This window comes from Eublepharis macularius, chromosome 1 (genome assembly GCF_028583425.1).
Source record: "Eublepharis macularius isolate TG4126 chromosome 1, MPM_Emac_v1.0, whole genome shotgun sequence".
Lineage (NCBI taxonomy): Eukaryota > Metazoa > Chordata > Lepidosauria > Squamata > Eublepharidae > Eublepharis > Eublepharis macularius.
The window spans coordinates 55,883,019-55,899,525 of record NC_072790.1 but is presented as its reverse complement, the minus strand read 5'-3'; the positions used below and the strand labels follow the sequence as shown (position 1 = coordinate 55,899,525).

The window sequence follows — 16,507 nt, the reverse complement described above, 5'->3', positions numbered from 1 at the left end:
CAGAGGGAAGCATGCAGGGGTCTGCATCTCTCTGTGTGGTATTCTTTGAAACTCCTCATCTGCAGGGCCCTGGGAGGGTGAGGCAGCCCTACAGGGCAATGGTAGAGCCTGGCCTGAGAGGCTGCTTGCCACCGGGAGGGGTCCTACCAAATCCATTTTCTAGAACCCGTTGTATTTGTTCACACAACGGGCATTGTTTCTAGTCTACTAATATATGACTTTCTGGAATAAGATCAAGGCTGATCCAAATGAGACATGTAGTATTTCTCTAACTCAATAGATGATCTGAAAACCATCATACTTAGGGCTGCCAATCCCCCACCCAGGGCCATGGATCCCCTGTTCCCACCTCCTCCCCTTGACCCCACTTACCTGGCCAGTGGGGGGGCGTGCGGCATGGCGCAGTCCTGGGCAGCGCGGCGCTCCCCCACACCCCACTGCAGCATGCTCCCGTGCCCCTCAACAGGCCTGTTTCGGGCTGAATCGGGCCCGCGAGGGGGGTGCGAGGGGTGCGAATCGCGAGGGGGTGCGATTCAGCCCTTTGGTGAGTGCGGGGACGCACACTGGGCCGCCCTTTGACCCACATGATGATGTCACTTCCAGAAGTGATGTAATCATGCACACAGCGCGGAGAGTGAGTACCAGGTTCCCAGTCCCCCGCTGGGGGACTCAAGGGGCCTGGCAACCCTAATAATACTGCTTGAGATATCCTAATGGCTGTGCATTTGTACCTACAGTTGCAGATACACCACACAACATCAGTGCAACTTAACATCACTGGAAACCGTAACTCAGATCAATTCCATGGGCCCATACAAATGAAAATCAAATTCACTCTTCATGCCTCCTACCATAGCCACAAGCTTAGGTTTCTGATGAAGTCAGCAGACAATCATATGCTATCATAACAGCCTATCACATATTTCCATAGCAGCCAGTTGCAGTTCACTAAGTCCTATATAAATCCCAGCTGGGACACCTATTGCTCTCATATTTTCTCCAGGGAGAAATGTACATCTCTAGCTTTTTTGACAAGACAGAAGTATTTAGTTGTTCATGCTGCTATGTAAAACCATTATAAGTATTCATGATTGCAGAACATACACATAACATAAATTTCAGGCATAATGGGAAATGAGCTGCAAGCACCCTTTTATCTTATTGAACAAGAGATTCTTTCTTGTCCACAATTGTGAAAGGAAAGAAATGATTACCCTGCTTTTGGGGGGAAATGTTATTTATATAAATATTGGAACTAAATAGGATGAAATGACATGAGTTCTGGATGGAAGCTTTCCATTTCTCACTGAGGTCTTTCCTGACATTGAGGGAAGTTCTAGTGAAAAAGTACTTAAATAAAAGCAAAAGATTGCAATCAGTATTTATATGACTACATTGCAATGTCTCACTGGTCACAAGATCAAACATTGCCAAAATACTGTCCAAAGTTTAAATTGCTGGACAGGCATTTAATGTTTCAGTCATGAGGCCAAATGAGGGTATTCGCAAAATTGAAATATTCAGTTGGTGGATGGCTAGGTAAGTAGACAGAGTGAGTAAGTGAATATGTGAGTATAAAGGACTGCGAAATCAAATCTAAAACGGCCTTTACCAGTCTACCAAGTGAAATTATTTTAATGCCGAGTACATAATTTTCAAGGAACCTAAACAAGATGATCAATTCTTTTCTTGTTAAGTTTCAGTTCCTTTCCTGTGGCAAAATGAAGAGCAATGAACAGCCAATGATTTTTTCATGTGAAATCTGGAAATGTCTGGTTTTGTGAGCTCTGAGATTTTTCAATGCATCCCCATTTCGTCAGATACATTCCCTAACATTAATGGCAAACTTTTTAATCATTACAAGCTTGGCTGTAGAATACAGCTGGGAAATGACTGATACATGCTCCCACTTCTGTTTGTAACCCTGTTGCTTCCCTCAATTTCTTGGTACTTTATGTGCAAGATACAAAAATGGAATAAATTGATGCTCTAAATTGTCTGTGGTAGCATGCTGACTTGCTTTTGTTTTCAGTCAGTAGCTTGTGTTTCTTCACAGGCTAATGAGAGAGTATTTCTTAATTGCTTCTTAGTTGGCAAACTTAGTAACACTTTTGCAGTAGTTTACAGCTTCAGGGTGTAGTGGAAACACTGTAGTTTTTTAATCGCCTTCAGCTACAAAGCAAACAATGCTATTAAAACACTCATTACCTGCAAGGGGGTGGCCATTGAAGCAGCTGGAGCTACTAATTGAAAGAATGTTATGACTGGAGAAGCATGAGGATATTAGACCTTGGCCTTCGATAACCTTTCCAGTATGGATGGATTCAGTTATCTTCTGGGATCAAAAGTGGCCATACCAATAGAATCCCATTATCATTGCTAAATATTTTCATCTTTCTAAAAGTATGGAGGAATGCTTTGGTATTAATAGCACCACTATTTGGGTATCTATGGAATAAGACATCACAATTTTAGTTTATACAGGTTTTTGTTCAATAAACGTGAGAAATGCTTTTACAGAATTTGCATGTAAATATATATTTTAGTAAACATAGCATACTGGTGCTAGAGTGATGATGTGCATATGAAGAATGTTGTTCTGAACAGTTCTTTATATCAAAATATTCTGCTTTCCTCTGTCAAATGTTAGGAAAGAAAATAATTCCATGACTTACAATTGGCACTGTCCTCTTGATTTGTGCTTTTAAAATAGTAAACTTGATTTCAGAGGAAAATTCTGTATGTAAGCATTATTTTTGTCCTCAATTAGCTCTGAGGCTTATGCTTTTAACTTAAAAGCAATCTTACCATTACACAAATAATATAGAAAATCAGTTCAGACCACACGTTTCATTTCACAATAAATGATTATTTTATTTCCTTCCTGCTCTCTGAATTTCCTAAACAATGGTAATACTCTGACTTCTACAAATGCATATTAATGTTTGCTTCACTGTTGGATCCAATAGACTATTTCAGACTCTCATTTATTTTTTACAGGCACCATCGTCACCTTCTTCACCCATAGCTAATGAACCAAAATATGAGAAGCGTTGGTTGGACACCCTATCTGTTCCCTTGTCAGTGGCTCGAATCTCAAGATACAAAGCTGGAACAAATAAATTAAGGTTTGTACTTTTGAAATGGAAGTATTAGGTCATTTAGTTTGTGATTTGGGGGGGGAGTACAGTAACTGTATTGGTTGTTTCTAAATCCACTGACAAGAATTGTAGAAGTCTATGATTCTTATTAGGCAATGGCAAACTACCTCTCCTTCTCAATTGACTTGAGAGTCACTTGCTGGGGTCTCCATAAATAGGCTGATAGCACTTACATATGTATGCACGTTTCAGGTAGGTAGCTATGTTGGTCTGCAGTAGAACAGTAGGATCTGAGTCCAGGGGCACCTTAGAGACCAACAATATTTTCAGGGTATGGGCTTTTGAGAGTCAAAGCTTCTTCATTAGATAACGTATGTATGATTCCTGTCAAATCGAGCAACACCAAGTCCTCCCACTAATTTTATAAAATGCTCCAGTCACATATAATAAATATATCATCAAACAACTTATACTAGGTTAGTGCATGGAAAACTAGGCAGCTGTCTTTGGCAGTTGGGAAATCCAGCAGAAGTGGCCAGTGAAAATTTGTCTCTTTTCAATGATGTGGTTGAATTGTTTATATTTTTAGCCTGCTCCATCCTCATGGCTTGGGGCAAGTAACAATGTTCCTAAAACTTACATATGTCAATTATGACCATAATAACCAAGTATAACCATAGTAAAACCGATATAATGTGGAACCAAAGATATATTTGTATATCCTTGGTATTTACTGATTTCCCCCTGAAATTGGCTGCCTGGGGATATGGTGGGTTTCCCCTCATTGGCAGTCTTCAAGGTACGGCTGGATGAATACTTGTCAGGGATGCTTCGTCTGTTCCTGCACTGAGCAGAGGGTTGGACTAGATGGTCTAGAAGACCCCTTCCAACAATATGATTCTATCTGCGGCTCCCAAGCCACATTTCAAGCCATTCTAAAAAGTGCCTGAAGTGCAAGAGTAGTTGCACTTTTTCCCCAGGAGCAAAGGGGTTGCTGTTGGACTGGGAAGGTGGAAATATTGCATTCCAGAAACAGAGCTCAACTCATAGATAATTAGGTTCTGATATTTGAGTGCTGGAGATTTCCTTCTCTACCAGGAAATCCAGCTGCCAGAACCCAGCACAAACCACTATTTCTTTCTCTGCAACATCATGCTATGATGTTGATACGAGGGATACGCCAGGTAGACTGCCATCTCATTCCTGTGAAAACACCTAAATCAGACCACATTTCTCTCATATATGAAATGAAGAACTGATGTGACACTGAAAAGACACATCCCTCATGCTATCTGGAGTTTCTATAGCTGCTCCTTTCAACTGCTGAAATATTTACATACAAATTAAGACTGAAGAAACAGCTGAGAAAAGGTGAGAAATCTCCCAGTACTTGAGGATAGCAGGACCTAGAAAGCTACTATCACTTCTTCTGTGTACACTTTATACTCAAGATGTTTACAAATATTATACCAAGTACAAGTATCATTATATGAATATGACACTACAACATTTAAGGACTGACTTGATAATGCAAAAAAAGGCATTCTATATATTGTTAATATTCTAGATGACAGAAACTGCTACATTACTGACTCATGAACTTTGAAGAAGACAGTAGATTGGATCCAGCCAACTTTTCTGCTGGTGAAAGGTGTGTGTGTGTGGGGGGGGGGGGTTCCTCCTTCAACTAACAAAAAGACTAAGCTTGAGGTCATGACTTATGAGACCTGCGTGGTACTTAACAAGATGGAGTAAAAATGCTGATTGTATCTAACCCAATAACAATATGGGCTAAACAAGCCATCTGTCAAGTGTTTTTCACATGAAAATACCATTAACGTCACATTTGTTTGATACTTCTGTGAGCTTGGAGACTTTTACATGATTTTTTTGTAAGTCCTGATTTTTCCACGTTCTGACAATGCTACTGATATGATGGCTTGGAATTATGGTTTTTTTCAGCTTCCTTTGGACGGTTTCACTGTGGCAATGAATACACTGTAATCATTCATCCTTTGGATTCATCTAATTTTTGCATTAAAATGTCTAGTCTTTTAGCTGACTTAAAAGCCAGAGGGGTGCAGTTATATGTAACTTTTCCCCAAGCATTTTTTTAAATGCAGCTATGAAAGCTGACATGTGCTATGGAAGACCCATATGGGAGTGTGTGTTTTGCCTGCTGAAAATGACATTCTCTATGTTGTTTTTCTCCCACACAGAAGATACTAAATATGTGTCAAACCAAAGGATCAGCAGGATTGCCAGCTCCCTCCTGAGGGCAGGGATCCCCTATCTACAGCTTGTACCTCCCCATGCTGCCATTCAGCTGGCCAGTGAGAGAAGAAAGTGTGGGAAACAAGAGGGAGTTACCAGAAGTGCAGACCCTTGCTGGTGAAATGCTGATATCGCTTCCAGTACATCTGGAAGTGATGTCATCATTCACTGGGTAAAGCCTTGGTATTTGGCAAAAAACAGTTTTGTTTACCCGAATACCAGAGCAGTTTTGGTTGGCCAGCAATGTGATAATGTCATTTATGGAAGTGATGTCAGAGAACCTCATCAGAAATGTCATGCCACTGGCAAGTGCCCCAGTAGCTGGTATGTTCTTGCTCCCCCAAGTCCTCCACATGTCTACCCTGAATAACATAGACACTGTTTTGTATATTGTATATTGTGCTCTACTAATACATGTAAGCATATGAATAACCCAGAACTATTTCTATAAGAAGGGTGTCTAGGAATGCTGTTGGATTAGGGTGCTCTCCTCCACCCCACCATCACAGCTACCACTGCAGCCTGAGTGCCTGGCATGGCTCTTGACATCATTGCTGTGGCTGGAACACATAGTACAGCTCCTGGTATTGGCCAGAGCAGCTGAGACTGGCCCAGCCAAGGACAGGGGTGGACAGGGAAGCAGGCTCGCACCTTCTATCCAAGATCTTGCCTCCACAGGTTCCCCAAGAAGCCACAGGCATTGACAGCGCAGGAAGAGGCCAAAACAGGAGTAACAGGGTGGCCAAAGCACAGATGGGCCTGGGAATAGCTAGAGCAGTGAGGCCAGGCGGGCAGGCTTAGGAAAAGCAGAAGCAGGCCCCAAGTGCTTGTGTCCTACCCTGGGCCAGCCTTCTGGCTCAACCAATGTGGGGGGGGGGGGTGGCTGTGAGACGGAGAATGGCTGGTATCCATACCAAGGGGAAGAGGGAAGAGGGACCACCTGCCCCTTCCTTGAGCTAGGCCAAGCCCATGGAGTGGCGAGGCTGATGGGGATTGGTGGGTGGAGATGATAGGTAGGGCTTTAAAATAGGGTTCTATAAGAGTCCGAGAAGGAAGGTGAGGGTACAACTCTAGTTCTGGGACAGCTGCTGTCTTAGGGAAGAGAACCAGATGACACAAACCCTTTCCCCCATTCTGCACCAATGAACTAAAAAATACAGGAAACACAGAGACTCCTGTACAAAATGGCATCCTACATACCTTGTGTTGGTCAGAAGACAATTTCCTTCTTACTGCAGAGGTTAGCATGCACACACAACACATAATAAACAATTGTGACATTTCTGTGTGTTGATTGATTGAGGTGTTCTGGAGGGAAACTTTAAAATATTAGGAATTCAGGGCTCTCTGCAGAGTTTTTCTGTTAGTCATATTGCAGCATTCCCCCCCCCGCAACAATTGCAAGAGTTTTGTTTTTGTTTTAAATAACAACATTGCAGTTTTTGTTTAGAAAGAAAGAAATCTGTGTTGGTTGCTGTTCAACCAATCGGAATGCAGGGGAATAAAGGGGAGGGTGAAAATCAGGGCCGGACCTCACACTGAAGAAAGTATTCTGCACTTCAAAAAGCCCTGGTTTGACCTTGCTAAGAAATAAATCGGAGTATGTGCTCAGAAGAGAAGACGTAGAAAAGTCAGGGAAAGACAGATTCTGCTGCAGATGCAGCCTTTTTCCATGTGGAAAGCAAAGAAGTCTGGGAAGCAGTTTTTAGACTGAATTGGGGTATTTTGACTATACGTGCAGTAGTACTCTGGAGAGAAATCGATGCAGTATGGGGCTAGAACTGAAGAAAAATCCCCATGCAGAAAAGACCAAGGAGACAGTATATACCAAGGAATTGGGATGGTCTATTATTTATTAACATTTGTACCCTGCCTTTATGCTAATATTAGTGTGCTGTCCCCTTTAGGTTTGGATGTCATCAACTGGTTTATAGATATGTTTATCCAAATAATTCTAGAGATGGTTTTAAAATCAGATTAGATTGGATTTCTAAAATGACCGTGATAGTCAGGTCATTTTTTCTTATTTTACTGGCTGACACTATTATCATTTTTGGCCTTCTCAGTATCTCATTCTAAATAATCTTTTTTCAAATATTCCTGACAGGTTCCAAATTTCTGCACAAAACAGAGATTGCCTGTCCTAAGGTTATAAACTATCTGATCCTGGGTACTTCTCTATCTCTGTTGTTCACTTCAGTCTTCATACAAACTGTATCATATCAGTATTTTCAACACTATTGATTATAACATCTTGTTGAACTTTCCTGACTAGTTTTTCACAGATGTGTGTCATATAGTGCCTAAAAACCTCCAGTGCAGTTGCAAAACGATTGCAGAGAATACACACTCATTTCAATGTTATTTATTCAGTGTTATGTGTTACAGTTTAGATATACTTAAATGTGAGAATGTCTTTTAATAGTGTCTAAAAACCTCCAGTGCGGTTTCAAAACGATTGCAGAGAATACACACTCATTTTAATGTTATTTACTAAACGTTATTTGTTACAGTTTACACATTCTTAAATATGAGAATGTCTTTTAATACCTAAACCAGTTCGTGTTGTTATTACAGACATATTCTCTTCTAGATAGATAGTAGTTTATTTATTTGACTCTGCATCATGTCTATAATTTAAAGGGCTGTTTTACACCAAGCCATTCCAGCAAAATTAGCAGCTTATATGGGAACAAAAATGGAGGACTGCAAAGTTTCTTTCCTTCCTGAATCATTCTAGGAGTGTTTTTATTTTCTCTTTTGCTATCTGGCCATTCCTGATGTTGTCATAAAAGCTTTTGCCATGATCAGGGCCGTCTACATTGTAAACGTTATGTGTGCTGCTCATATACTTGGAAACTTTTTTCTAAGTGGAATGAGGAGCATAACAGGAAACCCTGTTTGTGAGACAAATAGTAAGGAAAATCCTACAGGTCATTTTCCACCTTACAGAACTTCATCATGTAAATAACTGCATAGGAAGAAGTAAAGCAATAATAAAGTGACCCTCTAAATTGGAGTTAGAATGCTGAAATAATTTATGTGTAACTAAGATAGTTCCTTTGTTGGTTGTTATTGTACTCTTGCACAGAACTTGAGCTTAGTGCAATCTTTATGATAATATATATTTAAACCAGTATTAACTAAACAGCATTAATTCAGTACAATGTCCATTATTGCTAAGTCAGCTGCATACTGTTCTGGAAAGTTGTTTCGGTATAGTCTTTTGTAAGTATAACTTTGTATTTTCATTACAGATCATTTCTAGTTATTTGAATATTATAAAAGTTAAATGGACCCAAAATTCTTCCTGATATGCAAGGAACCATTATGTGTAGATTAAAAATCAAATATTTATATGGTTCATTTTCCTGACACCATAAATTATTGATGTTGTTTTTTCAAAATAAAATGAATAGTTCTAAAGTAACAAGGACACAAAGTCTGAGTTAACACAAATTTTACCCTCATTTATTAGTTGACAGAATGTGTATATTGGCATTGTTACACAATAATAGTAATCTAAAACTGCCACTGATTCATGTTATTTTTCATTAACTGACCCTTATTCATGCAGAAAGTTTAATATTTCACACAGAGGATACAATTCCTATAAAACAATTCAGGTGGGAAAATATTCTAAACCACTCTGTTCAAACAAGACAACAAATTACATGCAGGGAAAGGATATGATATTAAGAGGCTTGCCTTTAGATGTAGTGGGACAAGCAGCAAATACTTAAGCAGAGTAAAAAGTGTTCTGCTCGCTCTAGCATTCACTATGTAATTTTAAAATCTGACTCCATTAATACAGGGGTCCCCAACTTGTAGCCTGTGGGCGCAGGGGTGCCCGTCGGCACTTCTTTATGCAACTGCTGAGGCTTTTCAGGAAGTGGGTGTGGCCAGATTGGGCTTGCGCTGAGTAGGGCTCATTCTGCTTGAGTATCTGCAGCTGTAGCAAGAGGATCTTATTTTCCTGAAGTAAACTACCCTCCTAGACTTTTGAAATGATCGGCCTGCCCAGGGGAGGGGGGGTGGACAGAAAAGCTCCTTTTCCCACCCCAGGCCTGCTGCTCCAAGTGCTACAGCCTGAACAAAGAACATGGACAGAATGTGCGGGGGAAAAGGAAAGCTATTCCCACTCAAACCTGTTGCCCTGAGTTTTTGTCTGTACTGCAGCCGCCCGAGGAGGAAAGCAAAGTTACCCACCCCCCACCCCAGCTAGCTGGAGCCTGAGTAACAGCGCCCAGGAGAGGAGTCTGCTGGGCTTGTGGAGGTAGAGAAGCCCTCTCCCCCCCCCCCCCAAAAGCCAGCCAGAGCCGAAGTTCCTTTTGTCACATTTAAAGCTCAATCCTGGAAAATGAGTTGGTTTCTACTGGACTCAAATCTTGCTCTTCTACTACAGACCAACATGGCTATTCATCTGAATCTCTTGACATCAGGTTATAATGGAAGTAGAAAAAGGGGTAGTTTTTTAAAAGAAGGGTCTACTTGCAATCTTTGGGTTTACATGCAAATTAACGCTATTTTTTATTTCAGTCAACTTGGGTAATTGATGGGTTTTGTGTTGATAAAGAGTATGCAGTTCTTTATTATGATGCTTTAATATTTTGTTCATGTTTCTTTTAAGTGAGATATTTTGAGTGTTGGTAATACATGGTTCAAAAATCTAATAAAAAAGGGCACTAGTAGACTGTACCAAGGGCATTCTTGTCCAAGATTGTGTTTCTACCATGATGCAAGAATGGTAATGTCAGAACACAATCCCAGTAAAATAATGGGATTTGATCATGATGATTATTGATGTATATTAAATTGATTGTAATAGGATTTAGCTACAGGTAAGTGCTTCAGGATCAGAATTTTTTTGTGAGTGACTGTTGTCACTAGAGTTCATTCTTGATCTTCGGTAAGCACAAGTGTGCTCAGCTTCTACATCTGGATTCAGGATTGATGGGTACAGAGAAGATGTGTCAGCATTTCTCCAAAATATTGCCAAAGAGAGGTTGTGTATATATGTGTGTGTTTGGAGAATTTATGGCTCAGGATCATTGGGCACTCCAGTAAGACCTGCCTCCATTTTTTTCCTTTCAGGGTCAGAAAAAGACTTTACAATATACAGTTTTCATTAGGTGCACTCTGCTAATCTTCAAGCAGGAAAGTACCATCCTAATCTCAAGGAAGATGTCATGGATTACAAGCATTCATAGTATTTTTCTGTGAATGGAAAAGGTGATATTGAAACTTCTCTGTTCACATTCACACACACATAGTTTTCTCCTTCTTTTCACATTCACACACATACAATTTTCTCCTTCCTTTCTTACCAGCAGAAGAGATAGCATTATCCAACCCAGTGCATAATTTTTTCAGAGCGATATGCAAGAAGATACTTGTTAAAGTCTGCTTTGAAATATACTGCCTCTACCCATGGAGGTTCATTGTCATTCAATAACTGAAAGATTTCTGCTTCCAAGGAAGACAGCAGTTTTATGCATACTGGTTCTGGAGTGTATTCAATTAAATTCACAGGGTCTTAGAAGTAATGTTAACCCACTTGTTTCTGAGATTTAGAAAAAGAAATTGTACCCCCAGTCGGAAGTAAGAGACAGACACAGGCTTGGATAAAAGGGCCGTTTATTAAATGACCATAACAATAACATTCGGCAAGGGCTAACTGAGCGGTACAGGTCAAGCCCTGGGGTCAGCACCTGACCACCGCCTTGCCTGTCTGGGCGAGCCCCCAATGCCCCGGGTGTAGGCCCTCTCCTGAAGGGCTGGAACCCGGCCAGCTAGGCCCTGGGATCCCACTCAAGCACCTGTTGCGCCCCAGCCGCCAAGCATGAGGTGAGGTCTTGTTCCCGGGGATCCCCTCAGGCGTCTGCCCTCCCTGACGGTAGCCGCCCATGCATACCGCCCTAACAGCAGACCCTGTTCCCCAACCTTGGGGAATGCCACAGGGGCTCACCAGCCCGCACCCTATTCCCAAAAACTCCTGCCAACGCAAGGGTCAAGCCTCTGCTTAGACCCTCGCGCCCCACAGGTGGCCTAGCGCCACCCGAAGCCCTTGCCGCAGGTCATCTAAAAATAACTCATTGCCCTCAGGTGACATATGGACACCATCTCCTCTGTAGAGGTTGGCAAATTCGGCCCTAATCCTGGGGTGTGGCAGATAAATGCCCAAGCCCTGCCCCAAGGCCTTCCTGATGTCATGGTTGGTCTTACGGCGGGCCCTCTCAATAGCCTTGGGATTCAAAGCCTCCCGCCAAACTCGACGTTGTAGCATCTCGGACCATATAACCAGCACACCAGGCCATCGGTCGTTTATGTATGCTAGGTCCACTGCTACTTGCACTGACAGGGCCTTACCCTGTACCATGCCAAGGTCATTCCCACCCAGGTGGATGACCACAATGTGCGGGGGCGGCTGCAACCACCCCCTAAACAGGAGAGGCAAGAGGCCCGGCCACCTGAGGCCCCGCCGTCCCTGCCACTCCACTGTGGCCACAGCACTCAGGCCCAACTGGGATCCAATCGGCGTGTTCTTAGCTTGATTGGCCGCCCAAAACACCGTGCTGTGGCCACATATCAGGATCCTCCTCCTCTCATGGCCCGACACGGCACCTGGAGAAAGAGCAATTAGTTCGCCATTTAAAATTGCTGTAGGGGTCGGACATAAGACCTGAAAGCTCTCGACCGCCACCTACCCACTTTCTGAATAGCCTTAGGGGGGTATCCCAAAACTGCTGCCGTGGAGGCCGCACCAATCCGAAAGGAATGAGTGCCGAATTTGACCCCCGACAAGCCTAGTTTCTTGAGTGCCCTCTCAGTTACTGTCCAAAATTGATACTTGGTCAAAGGAGCTTGGTCCTCGTGTAAGAACAACAGCCCCTGGGCATCACCCCTAAGTGCGGTGTATTCCTTGAGGGCTTTAACCGGGCACAAGCCCGCCTCAGAACAAGGGCCCAAGTGGAAGGTGATTCCGCGCTGCTGCTGGTCCGTCTTAGACCTCCTGATGCAAATGGAGACGTTGTCTCCCACAAATTTAATATCCCTGGCCATCAAGGCCCTACCCGATAAATCAGAGCGCGATGAAGCAACCAACTCACTAACTCGCAGGGCCCCAAAAAATGCAGTTAACGCTGCTGCATGGAAGAGTTTATGCTCAAACCTGGATGAGCACACTTCAGCCCATGCCGCCCCAAGTCCCCGCAAGACCGAAGGAGATATGGGTTGTCTAGGGTCAGGGGGCGTCCTTTTTTCCCTAGACCATCCCTCCAGCACTTTCCTAATCCTAAAGGCCCCTGTAAATTCTGATAAGCCCCGTGATTTGCTGGCAAAAGCCAGAGCGGCCAGTTGGCCCCTAATAGATTTAACTGCAAGTCCCCTGTCCCTCTGCACGACACAAAAGTGCAGTAAATGTTCCTGCGGAATGGGCCAAACATGCTGGAGGTTGGCTGACGACCTAAACTGATGAAACTGTCCTACCGCACGGTCGTAGGCCCGGCGTGTGCTAGGAGCAATGGACAGCTGGATTGCTCTATCTACCTCCGCCGTCCAAGCTCCCACAGCTCCCACGGCATCCTCGCGGGCTGCCTGTCGGCCCAAGGGGCAAGCTGCCAGAATCGTTCCATCTGTTGGCGAGACAAAGCGTCTGCCACACCATTGCTAATGCCTGGAACGTGCCTGGCCCTAAAAAGTATGTTCAGCTGTAGGCATTTAAGTACAAAGGCCCTCACCAGCCGCATCACCCTGGGGGATCTGGAGGTCATGGTGTTGACCACGTGTACCACCGCCAAGTTGTCACACCAGAAGTGGACAGCGTGGTTTGCCAACTGAGACCCCCACAGCCAAAGCGCCACTACCAGGGGAAAAAACTCCAAAAACGTAAGGTCTTTGGACAATCCCCGGGCCACCCAATCAGAGGGCCATTGGTCAGCACACCAATGCCCCCTGAAAAAGACTCCGAAACCAGTGGAACCGGAGGCATCAGAGGTGACTTGGAGTTCAGCTTCTAGCAACAAATCCTCCCTCCAGAAAGTCACCCCGTTGAATGCGGCAAGGAACTCCTTCCAGACTAACAGGTCCTCCCGCATTCCTTTATTAATTCGTAAGCGATGATGAGGGAGCCGTAAGTTCCCCATAGCATCGCACAGCCGTCTAAGAAAGGGCCTGCCGGGCGCAACAGCCTTGCAAGCAAAATTTAAATGGCCAACTAACTGCTGCAACTCAAGGAGGGACACCTTGTCCCTACTCAAGCAGTCCTCCAGTCTCGCTCTAAGGTCTGCCACCTTCTCTAGTGGCAACCGCAGAGTTTGTTGCATGGTATCGAGCTCGATACCTAAAAACGTCAGGATCACCGACGGTCCCTCCGTTTTTTCATGGGCCAAGGGGACCCCTAGCTCCTCAGCAAGCTCAGTAAAGGCTGCCAACAGCCGGGCACACTGCCCCGAACCCGCAGGCCCAGACACCATAAAATCATCTAAATAGTGACAGGTGTCCGTGCAGGCGCAGCGGCGACGCAACTCCCATTCCAAAAAGGAACTGAAGCGCTCAAATGCAGAGCAAGATATGGAGCACCCCATGGGTAGGGCCCTGTCCATATAAAACTTGCCCTCAAATGCAAAACCCAGGAGATCAAAGTCTCCCGGGTGAACGGGGAGCAGGCGAAAGGCAGACTTGATGTCGCACTTTGCCATCTCGGCTCCCACCCCGCAGCGTCGCACCACTTTGACTGCTTGGTCAAAGGAGGTGTAATGCACTGAACAGAGTTCCTCGGGTATGCCATCATTCACCGAGCCCCCTCTTGGGAAAGAGAGGTGATGAATGAGGCGGAACTCCCCCGGCGCCTTCTTCGGCACCACCCCTAAAGGAGAAACCCTGAGGGACGGGACGGGGGGGGCATCAAAAGGGCCCAATACCCTACCCTCAGCACATTCCTTTAATATCTTACCACGCACCACATCTTCCATGCCAGCCACTGATTTAAGGTTGGCTGCCATGAAAGGTGTCCTAAGGCCGTGAAACGGAATGCGAAAGCCAAACTTAAAACCCGAAATTAAATATTCAGCGTCCCGACGCCGCGGGTAAACCTGAAGCCATTCCTCAAGTACCCTCAGCCTTACCGGGCTGGGACCCTTTGCCAGCACCAGGCTGCTGGCCGCCGCCGCCCCCAAATCGCTTTCCTCCCTGGCCACCCTGCCGTCCCTTGGGACAGGCAGAGTGGGCATGGGGTCCAGCACAAGTGGGGCACTCGTGCCGGAATTTACATGCTCGCTTAAAACAGACCCCTTTGGACATGAAGTCCCAGCAGAGCAGCCGTGATTGAACCAGCTGCCCCGCAGGGGTGCGGGGACCCAAACCTTGAACTGGCTTGATAATCAAATGACCGCTATCGGTCCTATCCCCCACCGTTGACTTTGAAGGAGTCATGACCTGGACCCAAAGCTGGACCCAAATCTGATCCCACGGCAAACTAGGGGTTAGGGCGGCCCGCATTCGAAATTCCTCATCGTAGCGCAGCCATGCCCCACCCTCAAAATCAGTATAACCCCTGTAAATAATATTCATGTATTGAAACAGGGGAAGGGCCCTATGCGGCTGCGCCCTGGCGAGAACACCCGCATACACCAAAAACCCTGGAAGCCAGTGGGCCCAGGTTCTATCGATCCGCCTCCGGCGGATCCGTTCCTTGTCCCTATCCTCAAGATCATCTTTATCCTTCTTCTCCAGTTCCCTGAAGAGAAGGGTAAAGACATCGACATATTCTCCCCGCAAAATCTTCTCACGGGTGGCCTGCGTCAGGTGATCCCCCAAAGGCAGCGCCGTATCCCCGGTAGGTAGGGCCCTATACGGAACCACACCAAATCCTTGCATCCCATAGGGGGGCAGGCCGGGCTGAGTCCCGTAACCATAGGGCCAACCAGTGCTCGATGGATTATGCCCCTGCCGGTCCCAGGCAGCGGCCCCTGATGGCAACTGCTGGTACAAAGAGCCACTGGCACACGGAGGCCAAATGGGCTGTCCTAATGGGAGCCAAACTTGTGCGTTATAACCGCCAGAGGTAGAAGGAAGCGACACCCCTGAAGGAGTGGACTGCCCTCCAGCCCCCCACGGCCAAACAGCGTTCTGGTGTGTGTGCAAGTGCGCCTGATATTCCGTACCTTCAGCCAGAGGAGAGTCCACCGCCACAGCCACCTGTCCACAGTCTCCCGGCCCAGGCAGATAGCCTTCTCCTTCCGCTTCAGGCGCAGTAGGATGATGATGACTGGAGCTGGGTTCCCCTGTACTCAGGGCTGTCATCTTCTCTAGTGCCAACAGACGAGAGGCAAAGTCTTTGTTAAATCCCACTTTTGCGACTCGCTTCGCACCCCTACGCGGCTGAGGTAATTCCCCACCCGCAGCCAAACCCGCTGCCCTTTTTTCCAGGGCAGCCATGCGCTCCATCAACTCCTGCCTACTAGGGCCATCCTCATCATCCGATGAGGACAGAGTTGGAGGAGGTTTCTTGGGTGCAGGCCGTTTCACCGGCTGTTTGCCCTTAGCAGGGCCCCCTCCCTTTTTGGGTGGCATGCTTTAGCAAGCTCAAAATGCACTATAAGTAACAAAAGTAACCGCCTTGTCCCAGTAGGTGTCACTAGGAGCCCCTGCCAGACCAGTTACCTCTCTCTCCAATAGGAGTCGCCCAAACCTCCCTAGCAACAAGCCAAGGCTGCAGTGACCACACCCCCAAAGATGTCGCACCACTTTTCCCCAGCAACAGGACCAGGAGTCACTTGCAGTGCGGCTAACACCCACCAGGTGGTGTCAGCCGCACACACCCAGCCAAATGACCCCCACTGACAAGCCAACAGACTTCTGCACTGGGGGAGGGGCAATGGGGGGAATAAAAGCCCCGGTTGGGGGGGGCCCTAACGGGGCCGAAAAGCCCCCAACAGGCAAGGGTAGTGCCGCGGGCCAGACCCACTAGGGCCAATTCACAAAGCCCCCGGGCCCGCAAAGATCCGAGCCGCGCTTAGCCGCCGATACCGCGGCGGCGCCGCCCTACACCCTCTGCCGCCGTTACCACGGCGGCAGTTCGACAACTCAGGGCCGTGCGCGGCCCGCAGCAAGCCCAGCTTACACGCTCCGCC

General features: G+C 45.9%; 1 protein-coding gene across 1 annotated transcript in view; it reads left to right on the top strand.

The window, feature by feature from the left end:
* Positions 1–16,507, top strand: part of SNTG2 (syntrophin gamma 2) — a 439,152-nt gene that overhangs the window by 305,181 nt on the left and 117,464 nt on the right. Inside the window, exon 9 of the mRNA XM_054979235.1 lies at positions 3,001–3,128. Coding sequence (XP_054835210.1) covers positions 3,001–3,128 — 128 coding nt within the window. The remainder of the gene's footprint in view (positions 1–3,000; positions 3,129–16,507) is intronic.